At 54.0% G+C, this 19,125-nt stretch overlaps 1 protein-coding gene across 1 annotated transcript; it reads right to left on the bottom strand.

The window, feature by feature from the left end:
* Window positions 1–709: 709 nt before the first annotated feature.
* Window positions 710–16,667, bottom strand: AVIL (advillin). Its single transcript, XM_065934742.1, has 19 exons — window positions 16,560–16,667; window positions 15,242–15,316; window positions 14,338–14,534; window positions 12,823–12,931; window positions 12,620–12,730; window positions 12,180–12,382; window positions 11,628–11,706; window positions 11,401–11,499; window positions 10,591–10,744; window positions 10,389–10,489; window positions 9,649–9,786; window positions 9,385–9,543; window positions 8,304–8,483; window positions 6,607–6,752; window positions 6,357–6,501; window positions 4,770–4,958; window positions 4,111–4,179; window positions 3,098–3,214; window positions 710–1,243 (listed from the first exon to the last, which is right to left on the bottom strand). The coding sequence occupies exons 1-19, from the start codon at window positions 16,623–16,625 to the stop codon at window positions 1,130–1,132; spliced, it is 2,451 nt and encodes an 816-aa protein (XP_065790814.1). The 5' UTR covers window positions 16,626–16,667; the 3' UTR covers window positions 710–1,129.
* Window positions 16,668–19,125: the final 2,458 nt, after the last annotated feature.

Below are 19,125 nucleotides of genomic sequence, written 5' to 3'. Positions count from 1 at the left end.
TAGAGTTGTCTGGAAAATGGGGTTCCTTCGTTGACGTCTGTAGCATGCTTGAAGGCCCTCTGCGGTGGTAGACACCCTGGTTCTGGCCTCATTCCTGAAATGAATAGCGCGTGGCCTTCTCTCTCTTCTGCATAGTAGGGTGTAGCTGGTGGGGCCTGAGGTTTCCTGGACAGCTGTGTGGCAGATTCTGGGCTTCTTGTGCCAGACACAGGGCTCCCAGCTCTCCAGAGAGCGCCCTCAGCAGTGCCTCTTTTTTGAAAGGATTCTCACAGTTTTGTTTGTTTCTGTCTGTGCTGGGGCTCTCTCGCTTTGTGGGCTTTTCCTCCAGCTGCGGTGCCCGGCTTCTCCTTGCAGTGGCTTCTGCTGCGGAGCTTGGACTCTGTGGAGTTCGCAGGCTTCAGTAGTCGGGGCTTCTGCGCTCCAGAGCGCAGACTCCGTCGTTGGGGCTCATGGCCTTAGTTGCTCCATGGCACATGGAATCTTCCCAGAGCAGGGATAGAACTCATGTCTCCTGCATCAGCAGGTGGACTCTTTACCGTTGAGCCACTGTAGGGAAGCCCAGAAGTGCATCTTGACTTCCCCAGTACCGAGACATTTCTCTCATAGAACACAATAGTTACCATAACGGGCAGACCCAAAAGTCTGAAAAGAACGCCCATTTGTTCTTATAGGTATCTTTATTTGAAAATTAAAAACTTCTGGCACATAACAGATTTGAGCATTTTTTATATTGTATATATGTGAATAACTTTGATGATTTGTGGGTTAAATAGAAAATACCCACCTTAAAATGTAAAACAAACATGTCCCCTTGCCCCAGAATTAAGCACTTTAAACGATTTTTCTGTTCTCTTACTTTTGACTTCTCCAGACTTTCCTGCAGTTTTAGCATTTTCTGCTAAGGCTGCAGCCAGAAGACCATAAACATTTCTAAGTGAGCAGCTAGCATTTTAGGTATCTGACAACTAAGAGATGCAGGGATGAGAAAAGTGGAGTACATGCTGGGATGGGCAGGCTCTGCTCTCTCTCCATTACGCAGCTGGGCATTAGGCAGAAATTAGATTCTTTGCTGACACTGGCACTGTCTGCTCTCTTCTGGGATCTTGCAATAGGCAGATGCCTTCTTGCCTCAGAAAAGCCCCTTTTCTTTCTTCATCTGGAGCTGTTTCCAGCCAGGCAGAGCAGCAAACTGCCCTCTGGTGATGCCAAACAGGGAAACAAAGTCCTGTTCGGAGAGGTAATTCTAAGAGAGAAAACAAAGTTTCTGTTAGAAGACCTGGCACCTGTCAGTGATAATGGGGGCGGGGGCAGAGGGGCCAAGAGATAGTCCCAAGTAGTTTCTTGAAAGGGGAAGTAGAATGAATTTTGCAGGAAGTCTGTGTTTGACTTAAACTATTCACCGGCGAGCTCTCCAGCCTGTGGAGTCCCACCGTGGCCTCTGGGAGCGCTGACTGCATTCACTGCATTTGCGGTCCCCCCGGCACCAGGCTCTTGCCAGAAGGACAAGAAATGGGTCATTTATTATGTATGAGTGCTAAACACTGGGCTTTGGCTGAATGGAGAACTAAATTGAGTGACAGTTTTCCTTGCCTTATGCCCTTATCTGCCATTTTTTATTAATTTTTTTCTTTTTTTATCTGCCATTTTTTATCCAGATGTTTTCCAATGCAGGATCAGGTGGATCCCGTTGAGAGCATAACATTCTAACATTTATTTATTAATGATTAATAATGAATATTTTTAGTCCAAGTAAAATTACTAAGATATGGTTTCTGTTTTCAAGAAAGTTGTAACCCTGATGCTTAAGAATTGGTTACATAAGACACTGGAATATTTAGAGACCCTTCAAGTGAAAGTTACTCCGTTGTATCCAACTTTTTGGGACCCCACGGACTATACAGTCCATGGAATTCTCCAGGCAGAATACTGGAGTGGGCAGCCTATCCCTTCTCCGGTGGATCTTCCCTACCCAGGAATTGAACCGGGGGCAGGCAGATTCTTTACTCACTGAGCTATCAGGGAAGCCCAGAGACCCTTCAAGGGGAAAATACATTCATTCATTCAACATGACTGTTAATTAAATCAGCTAAAACTCAAGTTGTGCCTATGATCTGCCAGGGTCTTCCCTTGTAGCTCAGTGGGTAAAGAATCTGCCCACAGTGCAGGAGAGCCGGGTTCCATCCCTGGGCTGGGAAGATCCCCCGGAGGAGGGCATGGCACCCCACTCCAGTGTCCTTGCCTGGAGAATCCCATGGACAGAGGAGCCTGGCGGGCTGCAGTCCATGGGGCTGCACAGAGTTAGGCACGACTGAGCAACTAACACTTAAGATCCGCCAGTCACCGCTTAGGTGCTGAGAAGCTGAGGATGTGATGGTGAACAGCACAGACAAGGCCCCTGCTTCTGAAGGCATCGGGGGTGGGGCGGAGAGGCAGTGAGTGGCCAAGAACCAAGGGCTGCAGGGTTGAGGGAGGCGGGGCCGGGTGGTCGGGGAAGGCCTTCCTGGGGAGGTGACCCTGCAGCTGTGACCCAAACAGTGAGGCGGGCCTGGCGCTCTGATGATCTGGGAGAAAGACGTTTTTTTCAGGCAGGAGCAGTAGCCGGCAGAAAGGCTCATGTTCAAGGAACAGAAAAACAGCAACTGGCTAAAGGGCTGTAAGTGAAGACAGCAGTGGCCCGTAAGAAAGTCAGAGGCGGGCAGGGGCCAGGTGGTATAGGGCCTTGGAGGCCGTCGCGAGGACTCTGGATTCCGGCTGCAGCGGGAAGCCATTCGAGGTGCGTTAAACAGAAGAGGATCATCTGCTGTAAAAGCCCGTTGGTGGTTATGTGGCAATCAGATTGTAGGACAGAGGTGGAGGCTCTCTGCGGGCCTATGGCAGTGGTCCACGACGGCATGACCACAGGGCAGCAGAGAGCTGGGGAGCAGTGGATGGCAGCCAGCCCACGGGCTGATGTGGGAGGTGAGGGGAAAGAACCAAGAAGGAGCCCTGGGTGTCCGGCTTGAGCTCCTGGGTAGGGCAGGTGTCTGCGGAGTGTTACAGACTTGGCCACGCTCCGAGATGGTGCTCACGCAGGGCTCCACCCATGTCAGTCACTCACCTCCTTTTTGGCAGGGTTCACATCCTCTGGCAACTCCTGGCTCTGATTTTTCAACAGAACTTCTAGGGGGTAATATTTTGGCTCAGAATTCAGGGGAAGGGTTATATCCCTCATATCCTAGGGAAGATAAGAACGTAGACATGATAAAAGACCACTCAGGTCTGTGCCATTGAAGTTCTGTGTTTATAACATTTAAATTTTTTTTTTTTTTTTTACCACTTCACGCTTTATAATCATCTTTTAGAACAGTTGTCCCCAACACTGGCTGCATGTCAGAGTCATCTGGAAATCTAAAATATTCCAGTTTGGGGGTTCTTGGGAAGCTGATTCAGTGAGTCTAAGGTAAATCCTGTATAGTCAGTTGGTGTAAATGTTTTGCATAAATCTCATTTAAATACTGTGATCACATTCCTTCTCTTGCTACTTTTACTTGGGCTCTACATTTCTGGCCTTCAGATGATTTCAAATTGAAGTTATACTTCTCTTAAATACATTTTAAAGATGCTACATGGCGATGAGCTTTGAAATCTTGAGTTCGTAGAGCACAAACAACAAAACACCAGATGGTTTGGACAGTGGTGCTGGGCCCCGTCCTGACGTTAGAGAGCTGCTGGATTCTCGGCCAGGACCTCCACTTTTGGGGGGCTGTTAAAACAGGGGTAATGGCCTGAGTTTCTGTGGATGCCACGGTCAGAAACTAACAGTGTCACCTGGGTTAGAAGCTTATTATTTCTGAAAAATACTACTAGCAAATTTAATCCCTCCTGAGTGACAGGGTTGAATAATTCGATTTGGTAACAGCAAGCCTGTTCTAAATTCTAGAAGGCAGTAAAATAAGGAACTCGGCTCTGAAGCCTGCTTTTTCTACTGATTAAAACAATCTTCACATCAAATTAGACCACCGGAGTGATACTGAGAAGGACGTGGTAGGGTTTCAGCCACGCTGTGTCTATAGCATCTGCTGTTTCTCTCTGGCTCTGGTTGCCTGTGAACGACTCCTCCAAGAAACTCACAGCAGTGATTCTTGTGATAGCAGCAGCGTCTCCCAGCTCCTCTTTTAACTGTTCATATGATTTCCCTGCCTGGGAAGAAGACATAGAAAACACAGAATGAGATGCTGCTTATAGTGGAGGGACGTCTCAGGTCTGGTCTGTAACCCTTGAGAGAAGCAAAAAAGCCAGGGGACAGAGACATTTCAGAGATAAGCAGAAAGGGAAATCCCCCCTTCCAGGTCTGTGCAGGGTTGGCAGGTACTTAAACATGATCTGCAGCCTTTGCTGGTTGGGCCTCAATGTTCCATACTAAGAGCAGTTGACTAGGAGTCAGAAGACCTGGCTTCTTCCTACTGGTTGTGACTGTAGACAGGTAACTTCTCTGAGCTTCCCCATGTGTAACAGAGGCAACAACGTTCCCCTGGCTATCGGGATGTGATGGGTGTGGACAGACTCGGCAAACGTGACTGCTTCTCACACTGCCTGTTCCTGAGGCAAGCTGTGAGTCTGCTGACTGGACCTGCTGCTCTGCAGGGTGCGGAAGAGAAGGAAGGTGAACACGGGAGAGGGGAGGAGGGGGTGGGGGGCTCAGTCCCGGGTCGGGTACCCCGCTCTCCTTCTGAGCTGTCAGTGCCGAGCGCCCTGGCAGTGAGAACGTCTCCCTGGTTCTCTGCTCTTACGCTCCACATGTGAGGGTCCCAGGCCAGGAACCAGCCTGTGAAGGTGGGAGGCTCGAAGCCCTGCTTGACGATCAGGATCGGTGTGCTGGTGTCCCGGCCGCTGGGGTGAGTGTGCAGGTACTCCTGGGCGGTAGTCAGGGCGCCCTGCTTCTCCGCGGCGTTGGCCTCGGCCCCGACCCACAGGAACACCTGTTGTCGTAGAGACCCTTTGTCACTGCGCTCATGCCAAAGGCTACGTACTTGGTCATACGCGCTGCCCCGTCCTTCCCCGCCAGCAGCTCCCAGCCTCAGCAGAGTAAAGTTTTTCTCAGATTTGTTTTGATTTGTGTATTTCCCACATCTGCATCTCCAGTCCTGAACTCTCTGAACTTCAGCTTCCTGAATCCAGCTTCTTGCAAAACATCTCCTGTTGGCTGTCTCCTAGCACCTCAAGTATAATCCCCCCACATGCAGCTCTTTTCTAAACTTGATTCTGTGTCTCCATTCTTGGGGAATGGTGTCCATTCAGTCACCCAAGGCAGTGACCCGGGAATCATCCTGAATGCCTTCTGTATCACCAGGACTTAGCTAGTTTACCCCCCATGCTTCTGTCAAATCTGTCTCCATCCATCCAGCTCTCCTCCACGGCTTCTGTGTGGGCCAGCAGCAGCTCTTTCTGGCCTGGGACCATGGGATGCTGACGGGCCTCCCAACGTACAGTCTCCTTTTTTTCTCACACCACCTCCCTCCTCTCCTACACTCACCAGACTGAGCGATCTGAAGCAGTCTGACCGTGTCACTCACCTTCGTAAATTTCAGTGGCTTTCCAGGGTCAGCTTCGAACTTCTTGACTTGGTTGGGAAGGCCCACACCCACTTCTCCAGCATCCCCTCGAGGGTGCCCTTTAGCTCTGTCCTTGCTCTGATAATACTCTTCATAGTTCCACATACTAGACTATTTCCTGCCTTGCTTTGCCTTTGCCTGGAGTGGCCTCTTTACCTGATTAATGCCCGTTTCTCCTTGGAGTCTGGGAGCCGTCTCCTCCAGAGAGTCTTCTCTGAGCCCCTGAACTGTGTTGAGCGCCCCTAATTTGTGCTCCTGTGGCCTCCATCACAGTATGGCCCATGCTACGGCCCGTCTCCTCCCCTCTCCGCCAGCCTGCAGATCTGGGGGTGGGGTGGGGCCTTTCACCTTGGTGACACCACACCCAGCACAGTGATTAGAAAGGAGGAGGTGTTTGCTGAGCCAGGGGTGGCCTTGAAGACGTCCCCTCTTATCCCTTTATTCCCCCAGAGGCCCACATCTCCAGGTGTGGAGCCTGCTGCTCTGGGTCCGGAGAGAATGGGGTGTGTGATAGGATGGCATGATTTTCCCAGAGCATGGTGGGAAAATTCCCAGGATGGCGAGTTTTAAACATCAGTCTATTCTCTCCAACCCTGGCAAAAAAGCCGGCTCTCCCTTTGGTCACCACTGACAATTGTTTGATGGACTTGGGGATGGTCCAGGCTACCCTGGATTAACTGGGGTTTGGAGAGAGATGCTACAGAAAAGCAGCCTGAAGCTTGAGGATGTCTGTCATTCGCTCCAAGCTCCCCGGCTGTGTCTTACCTGGTCCCAGGTATCCAGGAGCATCACGTCACCTGGGTTCAGGTCGTCCTGGCTGAAGTCTGTGATCTCAGTGACCGTGAACCGGCCGGTCTTATTGGAGCATTCAAAGAGGCGAGGCTGGACATCTAGGATCTCCTGCTGCACTCTGCAACACAGTCCATGCAGGGGCCTGAGCTGCTTGGAAATCACCTGCAGGTCACGAGTCTGGGCGGCAGGGGAGCCAGACAGAGGGGGCGCTGCGGTCATGTACCTTCTGTCACTGGCGTAGGGAGTTTTCCCTCCCAGCAGCTCCCAGAACTCGGCCGGCTCCTGGCCCTCAGCCACTGTATTCTCCGCGCCCTCACAGAGGAGTCCGGCCAGGTCCTTGGCCATGGCCCGCTCATCCCCACTAGACCCCTGGGAACGGGGTGGGGAGAACACAGATGTTGGACACACACAGGCACGTTGACGTGGGAATAAAGTGCCTTAGACTAGAAACTCCGCGTAGCCAGTTAGTTACCAAGCCAGACCTCAGGACAGGGAGCTGGATGGGTTTGCTCCAGTGCCGGCAAGGGCGGAGGCGGGGGTGGGTGGAAAGGAGGAAAACTGTGTGGTAGCAAAGGACAAGACCAGACTCTGAAATGCTCAGTGGGTATTGAGAGGTCACCTTTGTTTCACCTTCAGCTGGGATTTTAGCACCTAGTTTTGATTTTTTTTTTAAGAAAAAAATTAAACTTATTTTAAAAATTATATACAAGAAAATTCACCCTCTCTGCCATAGAGTTCTATGACTCTTGACAAATGCATAGAATCGTGCTACCACCTCCACAACAGAGAAGCTGCCTCACCACTGCGCAAGTGTCCCTCAGACTACCCACCCCGTTGTAGTCAAACCCCCGCTGAATCCTTAGCCTCTGGCAACCACTGATCTGTCCTCCATCATTGCAGTTCTGCCTTTTCCAGAACCTGGTCAATGGAAGCCTGCACTGCGTGGCCTTTGAGTCTGGCTTCTGTCACCTAGCATAATGCATCTGAGATGCTTCCTTGCAGTTGTGGGTGTTCTGTAGCTGAGTAGCATTCCGTGCCAGTTGTGTGGAAACACTGCTTGTTTATCCATCCTCCGGCTGATTTGCTTCCAGCTCTTGGCAATTACAAATAAAGGTGCTATTAAACATTTGTGTATAGGTCTTTGTGTGAGGGTAGTTTTTATTTCACATGGGTACATACCCAGCAATGGGGTTGCTGGGTATATGCTTTGTAAGAAACTGTCAAATTGTTGTCAAAGGCCATATCTGCACTCTCACCTGCAGTGTGAGAATTCCTATAGCTTTTTGTCCTCACCAGGACTAGATATCATCGGTTTTTTTAGTCATTAGTCAGAGGTGTGTAGTGGTATCTCATTGGGGTTTGCATTTCCCTAATGGAGAAGGGACTGGCACCCCACTCCGGTACTCTTGCCTGGAAGATCCCATGGACGGAGGGGCCTGGTGGGCTGCAGTCCATGGGGTCTCGAAGAGTTGGACACGGCTGAGCAACTTCACTTTCACTTTCAGTGACTATTAATATTGAGCATCTTTTCCTATTCAATTCTCTTTTGTAAAAGAGCTCTAGTGCTTTTTAATGCAGATGAAACCTGAATTGACAAAAATCATATTCTTAGTGTTCTTTTGTTCAGTGTTAATGCCTGTCCTATTACAATCCAGCAAACTGGTGTGGAAAGACTGACTTTTCCATCCTGCCTCCAGCTGTTTATGGAGGGTCTCCTGGGCGTGAGCAGAGCCATTACTGAGTGTGTTAGTGGAGGCCTCATTGTGAGGAACACTGCTGCTCCCTTTGAAGCATCTTTAGGAAAAGGCTCCTCTTTCTGAGGACGGCTCTAGCCCACTCTAAGGTCACCCTTGCTGACCGGAGGGTGGGCGCAGGCTGGGAGCCCGGGGCGGGGTGTGGCCGCTGGGCCGGCCGTCCTACCTTGCCGAACCACAGGTAATGCTCTGCCTGGGTCCGCAGCAGAAAGACATCATTGGAGTTTAGGGAGGAGGTGAAGGCAGGGACCTCCACTGCTTTGGTGTTAGATTTGTCATGTCCTTGAATCTGGAAGAGTCTTACTGGAGGATCTGGCTCAGCATTTCCCTTCCTCGAAGTCCCACCCTAGAGAGAGAGAAAAGCAGAGGCCGGGTCTAAGGTACACCGGGTGCGCTGTGGAGAGCAGGGCTGGATCTGACGCCGCCTTTGCCCTCAAGGAGCGTCTCGGCTCACTGGGAGAGGGCGAGGTGAGCTGGAGTTACGGGGCCAACAGTGTTAGCGTTCAGGGGGCTTCCCTGGGGGTCCAGCGGCTGACTCTGCTCCCAGTACAGGGGCCCAGCTCCAACCCCTGGTCAGAGAACTGGATCCCACATGCCATAGCTAAGACCCTCCGCAGCCAAATCAATCAATATTTCTAAGAAATAGTGTTAGCTTTCATTCTGAGACCCGGGTTATATGCCAGGCTCTTTTCTGGTGCCTTAGCTATATCATTTTATTGATCCTCATAAGAACTCTGTGAAGTAGGTATTATTACCCCATAGTGGAGGTGGGGAGACTGAGGCTCAGAAAACTGGCTATAATCAATGACAAGACTAGGACTTGACCTCAGACTTGTGTATATCAAGCATGTGGCACAATACAGTCCTGGTGGCGCTTCAGCCAAGGCTTTCTGGAAGACGTGGGACTTGAATCTGCAGGGGCACGATGGCTGGGGGAGGCAGACAGGGAATGAGGAGACCCCCTGACTGGAGTGGAGCGTGGAGGTTAGGGAGCTGGGGGTGGCGCACCCGCACGGTCATATGGGTCAGATTGTACAAGACCTTGAACATGAACTAGGCAGGGCTGTGGGCTTGAAGCCCTAGGCAGTCGGGATGCACTTCAGGGTCTTAGAGAGATTCACCCCCTTCTCGTCTGTGTCCACCCCGAGCCCCGCTCTTCACCCCTCCTCTCCTCCACCGTAGCGCCCTGCTGACCTGCTGGTTCTGAGCATTCTGCTTCTGGTATAAGTTTACCTAAGGGGTCTCACCTCAAAGATGACCAGCTTTCCTTTGAAGATGGCCATGAAGTGGCGCGGCTCCTTCCCCATGGTGACCCGAACCTGCACGGGGGCCCCTTCAAACTGCTGGTCCACCTCTACCGCCTGATATGCCGAGGCTGCCAGCTCATCCTGTGAGGCGTGGCGGCCCTGCAGGGGTGAGACGGGCACCATGGGTCCCTGCCACCCTCGGCCCCAGCTCCGTGGCCAGAGGAAGCACCAGGATCCAAAGCTACGAGCCTGCTCCAGGCCTACCTGCCAGATGTACAGGATGTAATGAGGCTTCCCATGCATCTCATACGTGTAGAGGACCAGGTAGCAGTCTCCCCCGTAAAAGAAGCCGCACCACCGGGGCTCCACGGGGACCAGCTCCAGGTTCTCTACCCTCCAGACCTGGGCGTGGAAGGAGACACAGTTCCCCAGAGGTGGGGGGAGCCCTCGCTGAACAAACAGCCGCCCAGAGGGAACTGGGCCGTGCTGAGCAGAGAATCCAGGGGGATGGGGCACAAAGGTCCATTCACAGTACCCCTCGTCCCCCGGTGCGTCTTCCCAGTGCTGAGGGCTTATCCCATTTGCATGATTTGAATCCGGAGAACTAGGTCATCCCTGGTCAGACGCGCCCCCATCACAGCTCAGAGGTGATTTGAATGTGTCTGCCAGGTGAGCCGCTGACAGCACACTGGGGTGTCTACCTTTCCCTTCCCTGAAGAATTGTGGGATGGGAACACATGGAAATCCATGGCTGGTTCATATCAATGTATGGCAAAAACCACTCCAACATTGTAAAGTAATTAGCCTATAACTAATATTAAAAAAAAAAAAAAAGAATTGTGGGAGAACGCTGCAGACGCAGATGCCTCTGAGGGAAGAGTCCTGGGGCCCCGGAGGTGACGAGGGAAGCAGAGGAGACGCAGGGTCCCGTGCTCCTCGGCAGGAAAGCAGCCAGGAGGGCCGGGGCCCGCCTGCCCTGGCACGCGGGTCGCTGGGCTCATTACCTCGACTTTGCCATTGCCGTCGTCCGCCATTCTCTCCCGGGCCGCCACCTCTGGTTTGGTGTGCAGCAGGGTTACATCAAACTTATCCTGGGAAACCTTCGCTGCAGAGAGGGGGTTGGCAGAAGCCAGGTGAGTGAGAAGCATCCGTGCCGTCTTTCTAGAGACTCCCCACAATGAGAACACCGTCTGGGGGCAGTCTTACCGACTTTACCCACGCTGAAGGTCTTCCCCAGACCCACGGTCTGCTCCTTCACTGTCCACTTCTGGAACAGCTGCTTGAACAGGGCCGACTCGGCCCCGTCACTGACGGTCTCCACGTTGGTGCTGCCGGGGTAGCCCTTCAACCTGATGAAGTCCTGTGGGTACCCCCACCCCAAAGGGCACGCCAGTCAGGGAATGCACCGGGATCTTGGCTTGGCTGGTAATTCACCCCTTTGAAGCCAGTGGGTAGGATTGTTCCCTTCTGGGAGTCAGAGTCAAATTCTAACTCACTTCTGTCTAGGGACCGAGCTAGCTGCCTCAAGGAAAGGACTGAACGGGACATTTTGGCTTTCCTTCATTGGTCATGATTATTACTGATTTTTAAGAAAAATCCTCTATAGTATATTCCTTCAGCACCTCTGTACTCTACTGACTTTGCATCGCCTTCCTTTGCTTTTTTTTGCTTGGTAGATGCACCCTGCTTGGTGCAGCTGCAGGAGGCTGCCCGCTAATGTCACACGTTCCTTGAGGACAGGGCTGTTGACACGTGATAGCGCCTTCAATAGTAACGGCCACCCTTTACTGGGGAGGTGTGTATGCCCGTGTGTTTGAGTGCTTTACAAATGGTATTTAACCAGCACAAGCCCAGGAGGCAGCACTAGACTGGATCTGAATCCCAGTTTGCCTGTGTGACTTTGAAGTCACGGCTCTAACTGCGATGTTCGGCGCACCAGCGCCTAACACGGCTCTCCGAGCACCTCTGGCCTGCCGGGGACAGGCTTGGATAATGCTGCCCGCCCACAGCTCCTACCAGGGCTTTAGACATGGCCATCTGTTTCTCAGCCTTTGTGGCTCCTCTTCCTTTCCACACGTAGATCTTGGTTCCACTTTGGTCCAGGATGTAGCAGTCCTGAAGCAGACGGCCAGGGACAGAAGTGCTTACCGCTGCCCGAGACCATAAGGAAGGCCCCTCTGTGGGGCCTGCCTCTGAAGCCAGGTCCGGCTGCCCCAAGCCAAGCGCACCCAAGTGCTACTCACATCAGGGTTCAGTAAGTCCTGGACCAGAGGCCTCGTCGCCACCTCCGTGACCGCCAGCTGCCCAGATGAGTCTGAGACACTGGAGAAGGGGAGAGGTTAGCCTGTGGCGTTCCTTCTATCATGTGGTCAGTCTGCCATTTCCTGGCTTGGTCTTAGGATGGAGTTTCTGGCTAGAGTTTGACTTCTCGCAACAGGCATGGCTGGAGCGCGGACTGGAATGTGATTCATGCTGTAGCCTGGGGGAGACTTCTGTGCATCTCTTTCCTGAATATTATCTCTACCCTGCCCCTGACATTATCCCGTCCACACCCCTGGGATGCATAGACCTGAGTCAAGGAACACTCTCCCCCAGAGACCAGGAACATCACTAGCAAGAGCAGACGGTAGCTGCTCGGGGAACAACGAGCTCCTCGTAGAAGCTGCATTTGAAGAAAGACCGAAAGAAACCCAGGAGCCTGCACCCCAGATGGAGCCAAGCAGGAGTGCTCGTTTCTCTGGGGCCGCCTTCCCCTGACCCCAGCTTCCAAGCAGCAGCCAGCCTTAGCTACTCACTGATACAGTGTGATGTTTGATTTCTGCTGCTGGTCTATGACCTCGTCTGGGACTGCTGGTTGGATGATGGAGCGCCGGCCGAGGGTGTCCTGAAGGACCTTCATCAGCTCCGGGCTGGCTGCCTCCTTGTCTCCCTCGATCACTCCTATCTCAGCACGACCCCCTCGCTCCCTGTCCCGAATATCCTTTGCCAGAAGCATCGCCTGTAAAGAAGGCCAGGGATGCCCTTAGCTCCAAGAGAAGCAGCCTGGACCCCACACACAGGGGTTACCCTGATGCTGAGGAACCCCAGGCTGAGTCGCAGCCTCAGTCACATGGCCTGTCTCTGAAACAGACGCTGCTCAAAGACAGGCGTCTGGCTGGAAGGGTAGCAAAGAGCCAGCCAGGGAAGAAGAAGAAGGTAGCTGGGGGAACGGAGGGGCTGAGCGCAGGGGCCAGACCTTCAGGCGCTCCCCGCTGTTGCTCTCCGGGCCGTTCCACTGGACGATGACCTTCCCAAGATCCAGCAGGAAGACGTCTCCTCGGTTAAAACTGTCCCAGCTCATGTCCACCTGCGGGGAAGAGGTAGACATCGGGCAGGAGGAGTTCCTGGGTGCCAGGCGGAGAGGCCTCAGGCCCGGGAGAGATAGGGGGCAGGACTGACCTCGGTGGCCCGGGGGTTTCTCTTCCCCTTCACGTGCAGCAGCCGCTTCACGTCGTAGGTGTTGGTCTCCACGTGCCTCATCCCAGAGGCCACACCGCCCTTCTTGTAGCTGAGGGAACAGCCGGTGAGTTATTTACCGAGAACCTGCCGTGTGCCAGGGACTGGGGGGAGAGTGGTGGGTCACACAGAGGCAGCCTCTGCCCACGTGGGTGATGACGATACACGAGGAAGGCACACACTGATGCCGGTCACCCCTGCCACAGCGGTGCCCTCGTGGAGGGCAGAACGTCTGGGGCTGTCCTCTCTGGAGGACTGACGTTTGAGTTGAGATATTAAGAGTAGGAGCCAACCACCAGAGGACTAGGTCTCCAGGCAGAGGAGTGATAAGAGTCCCCACGGCATGAAGAGCTCGTTTCGTTTTGTTCTAGAAGCTGAACATCATGTGTGTTGGGGGAGGGGCAGAAGTCATCTCCCCGTGGCCTGAAGACCAACTCACTCCAGGAAACCACTCTCCTGCCTCTGGTTCTCACCCCAGCCCAGCCTCCTCCAGGCATCCCACGTGTGAAGGGCACCCAGAAAGCCCCTAGGAGCAGAGGGCCTCTGTGGCCGGGTTCCCTGGTGATTCAGCGGGCTGCTCTGTGCCCAGTGGGTCCTCAGTGAGGGCTGCTCACCTGCAAGAAGCTGGCCTTCGACCAGCCTCGGAACTCTCGAGCTCCTTGGAATTCTTTTATTTTCAATCTCAAGTGCAAAGTTTGGAGGTGACCAAACTCCTCAGTTCACAGAAGGCTGTCATCACTGGGCTCTACAAGACCCTCCTCTTGCAGTGTCTATGGGCTCCCTTTTATCTGCATCCCCCCCCCTCCCCTGCCTTTTCCTCCCCGCCATAGGCATCCGTTCTAACAGTGTAACATCTATCTTTCTATCTTCATTCTGGTAAGACGCGGCCTGCTGTTTTGCGCGTATGTCGTTTTTGACGGACAGGACCTGGCATTCTGATCTACACTGCAAGCCTGTTTCTTCCTGTGTTCCTCAAGCCCAGCGCTTCCGCAGGCCAGATGAGCCTCTGATGTGATGGCATGGGGCTCCGCGGTGTCCCGGACTGTTTCCTCCCCGTTCAGTCTCCCTGCGGGAGGCACGCCCCACTGCCTGCAGCTTCTCCCCACCACTGATCCCACTACGGACGGCCTGGCTCCCGTGCCCCTGGGGACCTGGGAACGCCAGAACTCCTCTGGGTCACCCCCCAGGGGGTGGGGCCTGCCCCAGCGGCAGCAGACTGCCTCCGGGACGCTGGGCCAGTCCCCGCTGCCACCAGCAGGCGGCACCAGGGCGCCCGCCTCCCCGCAGCCTTGCCCACACTTGGCACCGCCCGGCTCTCTAAGCTGCTGCGACAGGTGCAAAGGACAGCTCTGTTTGGATTCGCATTGCTCTGATTACTCTCTTCGCACACTCTCCAGCCTTTGGGTTTCCTCCTTGGGGGACCAGGTCTACGCCCTTGCTGGGTGCCCCGCTACTCACATGATGCCCTGCTTGAAGTAGCCGCGGAAGGTGTCGGACTCGTGGTACTGGACCTCCCGGTGCTGAACGGGGCTGCCCCCCAGGTAGTCGTCCAGCTGCGTGGCGTAGATGGCCGCACAGCTCTGCTCGTCCTGGGAGGAGTCCTTCCCGATCCAGAAGTGGATGTCCTGGGAGACGAGGCTGCCCACTCTCCGCGTCTGGGGTGGAGTCAAAGAGCCTGGCTCAGGGGCCGGCTCGCCCCTCTGGTCTGGGAAGGTGGCTGCCCAGGGTGACTCGGGTCCCCTTCTTGGCAGGTTCGGGCCTCTGTCCTGCTCTGCGGTCTGCTCCCCGCTGCAGTGGCCCCTGGGCAGACCTGTTCCGTGGCTCAGGCCCTAGCAGCCGAGTCCCTCCCTCCGTGTGGGGACAGCTGGCAGCCTATGGTCCCCCACATGAGCAGCGGTCGGGGGGATCTTGCCGGCTGGACTGCAGGCAAGAGCTCTCCTGCTGCTCGCGTGCACCCGGGCACTCTCTCAGCGTACAGAGCTGCTGTCTGCCGGCGTGGCCCCGTCAGCACCGTCCGCGGGGGAGACTCTTCCCTCAGCTAGGTGAGCACTTGGAGGCCAGAGACGGCCCTGTGTCCACCTGGCCTTCCTCCAGGGCACTGTAATCTCGGGGGCTGGGCCCAGGAGGCCGAAGCCTGGCTACGGGCCACACCCCCACCCTCTGATGCAAAATTTAAAACCCTGGCCTGCGCACAGCCTTTGATAGTCAAACTGGAAGCCAGTTCCATGCAACAGCTAGGACGAATCAAGCCGGATACCAGAGGCCTGATTAACCCCGTAGGCAGATCTCCCAGGGGAGCCCCAGAGCTGGCTCTCTGGGGAGGAGCTTGGGAGAATCAGGGGACAGGGCGGACGGTGCTCACCGAGAGGACGACGTAGCAGTCTCCCTCATAGAAGCTGCCGTGGGCACGCAAGGGCACCAGCGCCAGCTCCATTTTCTGGAAGGACAAGGGGTGTGGATGGGCTACATTCCTCTCCCCTCGTCCCCCGAGCCTCCTCCCTCCACGCTGTTATTTGGCACAGGTCACAGAGCTGGGGAGCGGGTGGAAAGGTAGGGAGACGGCCCCACAGGGCACGGCGGCCAGGCCCTGGACAAGCGCGCACAGCCCTCCGGCCCTGGGTCTGTCCTCCTCCCGCCACCTGCCGGTCCCATCTCGCTGCTGGGGAGCCCCTTCAGCCCTCAAGGAAGAGCCTCAAGTCTCTTGAGCCGAAGCACCGGAGTCTCCGGCACCGACTCTGTCCACCCAGCGCGGGCCCAGGTCTGAGAACGGGGTGGAGTGCCCGGATTCTGTGAGGCTCTGGGGGCTGAGGGCTGGCTGTGTGCGGGTTCCGTGCTGAGGGCTCCTGTCTGGAGTCTGGACTGGAGCTCTGATGCATCTGTCAGAGCATGTCTGACTCGTCCCAGGAGAGCCATTCACGTGACCTCAGATGGAGACTTTCGTCACTGTCTCCAAGGAGGTAAACCTGCGGTCCTGTGTGAGTGTATTCCATGTAAAGTATGTGTGTCAAATGTGAAAACGTCAAATATCCCACAATTTGTGTGACTTTTTTTCCTATTAGTTGTTAAATGCACGGGGAGACTTAAAACAGTGGGAGTGGCCTGGCTCTGAGCAGCTTGCTCGGCAGCTGTGACCCCTCCTGTGGACGGTCATGAGGTGGGCATCTCCTCTGGGTTTGTGCAGCGGTCCCTCACTGGGCTCAGAGCAGAGAGGAGGAGGTGAGGCTTTCTGGGCCAGGGCGGTTCCCAGCTACAGACCGGGGGCGCTCCAGGTCAGCCAGAGGGGCTCAGGCCGGGGTAGAAGGGATGAGCAGGACCCCGATCTGTGCAGTACCCACACCTCCTCCTACTTTGCAGGAGCCAGAGTGCCCCGTGGAAGACAGGTTCCATTGTCCTGACTAGAGCAGCCAGTAGTCTTGGGGCTCTCTGGGTGGCCCGGGCCCCACCCATCTCTCCAGGGCATTTACTGGAAGTGCAGATGGCTGGATAAAGGGCCAGCTTGTTTTTGCTTGGAGTCCTGCTCCCCAGAGTGAAGAGCATTTCTTCCACCTCACCTGCCTGCTCTGTGCCCCAGGGAGGGGTCAAGGATAGTGCTGCCTCTCACTGCTGCGGGACCACCAGCAGGAGACTGACTGTGGGGGGCCTGCAGCAGCCCGGGAGGCGGCCCGTCCGGCCCAGCTCACCTCTATTCTCCAGGTGATGATCCCAGGGTCGTTGCCCACAGCCCGGAAGGCACTGCTCAGAGACATGGCGCTTGGCTTCCCGGGACTGAAACATCACAGAGCCAGCAGGGAGATGACGCCTGTCAGGGCAGGCATCCCGCCCGCTCTCCTCCTAAGTCACTTCCCAATCTCTCGTCAGCCATCCGGCCACATCCTCACGGCGCATCCCTGCACCGTCGTCTCACAGTGACTTGCGAAATGACTTGTCCAAGTTCAGGTCGTAAGCCTGGCCGACCCGGCAGGGAGGTGGGGGGGCGCCCACCGGAAGTTCTGCTTCCCCCTCGCCACTTCCCTTGTTAAGAGCTCTGGTAACAGGCATGATTATTTACCCAAGGAGTGACAAATGTGTCAAAGCCCTCTGTTGACTATTTCTCTCATTTAATTCTCATAAGCTGAATGTATTTCCTTCATCTGACATTGTGGAAAAATTGAGGTTCAGAGAGGTTAAATGATTTGCTTAGTATCACTAGAAAGAAATCCGTACCTGGTCTTAAAATCCCTAATTACTCTGAGGTACTGCAACCCTTCCTAACTCACCTAAATCCAGTGGCACATGGGTCTGAAGAGCTTACATCAGACTATTTCCAAATGGAGTGTCCTTCTCTCGTTTTTATTCCAGCTCTCCCAGACTCTGCTTGGCAGTCCTCATCACAGTCCACTCTTTTGGCCTTCACTTACCAGACTTTTTAAAGTAAACCATCCTTAAACTATCCCATCCTGCTTTGAAATATGACTAATATATCCCCTGTGCCTCACAGAAGAAAAGGGAAAGTAAAGTGGCAGAGCTGGGACACAGGATTCAGGGTGTGGACTTCCCTGGCAGTCCCACCACCTAAGACTCGGGGACTTCCAGTGCAGGGGGTGGTGGGCTAGGTCTCTGGCTGAGGTACTGTGAGTTCAGGGAGCCAGCAGGGACAGGTGTGCACCGCCTGGGGACAGGTCCTCCCCCGCCGCCAGACCCAGCCAGCGGGGCTGCGGCCTCCCAGAGGCAGGGTGGGGAGAGGGAGGGGTAAAGACAGGCGTGCATCGCGTACCATCTCTATTCGAGGCCTGTCTAGGGTTATCAAGCACCTACACACGTCCGTGGCCACACAGCCTTTACGTACTGAAAATTCCTGTCTGGTTCTTGCTCTCAAGGGGCTTGCAATCTGGTGATACACATAACTGATGAATGCTCTCAAAAGGCAAAGGTAAAGGATGGGCTTGACTGATTTATTAATGCATAGGAAAAAGAAAAATCAAAACCCAAACACCCTGAAAGGTTCTATCTGGGATTTTGCTGTGAAAGTGTTAGTCACTCAGCCATGTCTGACTCTTTGTGACTCCATGGACTGTAGCCCACCAGGCTCCTCATCCATGGAATTCTCCAGACAAGATTACTGGAGTGGGTAGCTATTCCCATCTCCAGGGCATCTCCCCCACCCAGGGACTGATCCCAGGTCTTCTGCATTGCAGGCAGTTTACCATCTGAGCCACCAGGAAAGCCTGGGGTTTGGCTATTTGGAAGCATATTGCGCTTGTTAGGAGGGGCATGTCTGGCCGTTCTTTTCTTGAGCCTTGGTAGATGAAGCTCGGTTTGGGTATGTGCCATTATCTAGTGTGGACACCGGCAAAACAAAAAAAGACAAAGACCTCCCTTTTTGTCTACTGCTGTAGCAGGCCTAAAGCGGAGCGGTGATGCGGAGCAGTCAACGTTTGAGGCTTTAATTTGATAACTGGCACCGCCCCACCCTGTGCTGCTCGGAACTGCCTCGGAGTATTTGCTCAGGTTTTCTGCAGATCCTAGGTTTCAGGAACTAAAGGCAAATGCAATGACCCAACTAGGGGAAGGGGATAAAGACCAATTCGTTCCTGGGAGAGAGCTAAGTGTAAACCTGCTCAGAGTCAAACCAGCTGGCGCTAATTAGGACTGTGAGTCCAGAGGCCAAAAGCAGTCCCAATTCCCAACAGGGACTTAGCAATCAAGACACTCACTGAAATGCAGGACAGGACATGCTCACAGGAGGAACTCTGCCGTACGGGAACACCCAGAAAGTGTGATTCCGTCTGTGACACCAAAGCCTCCCAAAGCGTCTCTCCATCCCTCCTGGAATCCTAATTTATTAGCTTAGTACCCTTTGACACTTCTACTGGGTGGGGTGCAGTTTTGAAATCTCAGGTTAAAATCTCAGGCCCTTAATTCCCATCAACACTCCTATGAATGGACCCCAAGTAGAGGAAGCTGGTTTTCATTTATGCCTTGCTCTACACCATCTGTTTGAGCTGGAGCATTCTCCCTGTTTCCCAGCTTTTGAAAATGTGTCTTAATGTTTAGGGATCTCTTAAAAAATTACCTCTACTTCTCAGCAGGAAGTTTGCAAAAAACTGACAAGCTCCTGGTTCAATCCTTTAAAAGCCTCGTCCAAGAAGACAAGGCCAAGGAAAATTTCAGTCTCTTCTCCTTTGTTTCTTCCTAGTCCAGTAAAATTGCTCTACCGACATGCACCCATAAACCAAAGAGAACTTACCTTGCCTTCTCTCACCAGTC

This window comes from Muntiacus reevesi, chromosome 4, assembly GCF_963930625.1.
Source record: "Muntiacus reevesi chromosome 4, mMunRee1.1, whole genome shotgun sequence".
NCBI lineage: Eukaryota > Metazoa > Chordata > Mammalia > Artiodactyla > Cervidae > Muntiacus > Muntiacus reevesi.
This window is presented reverse-complemented; position numbering and strand designations above follow the sequence as displayed.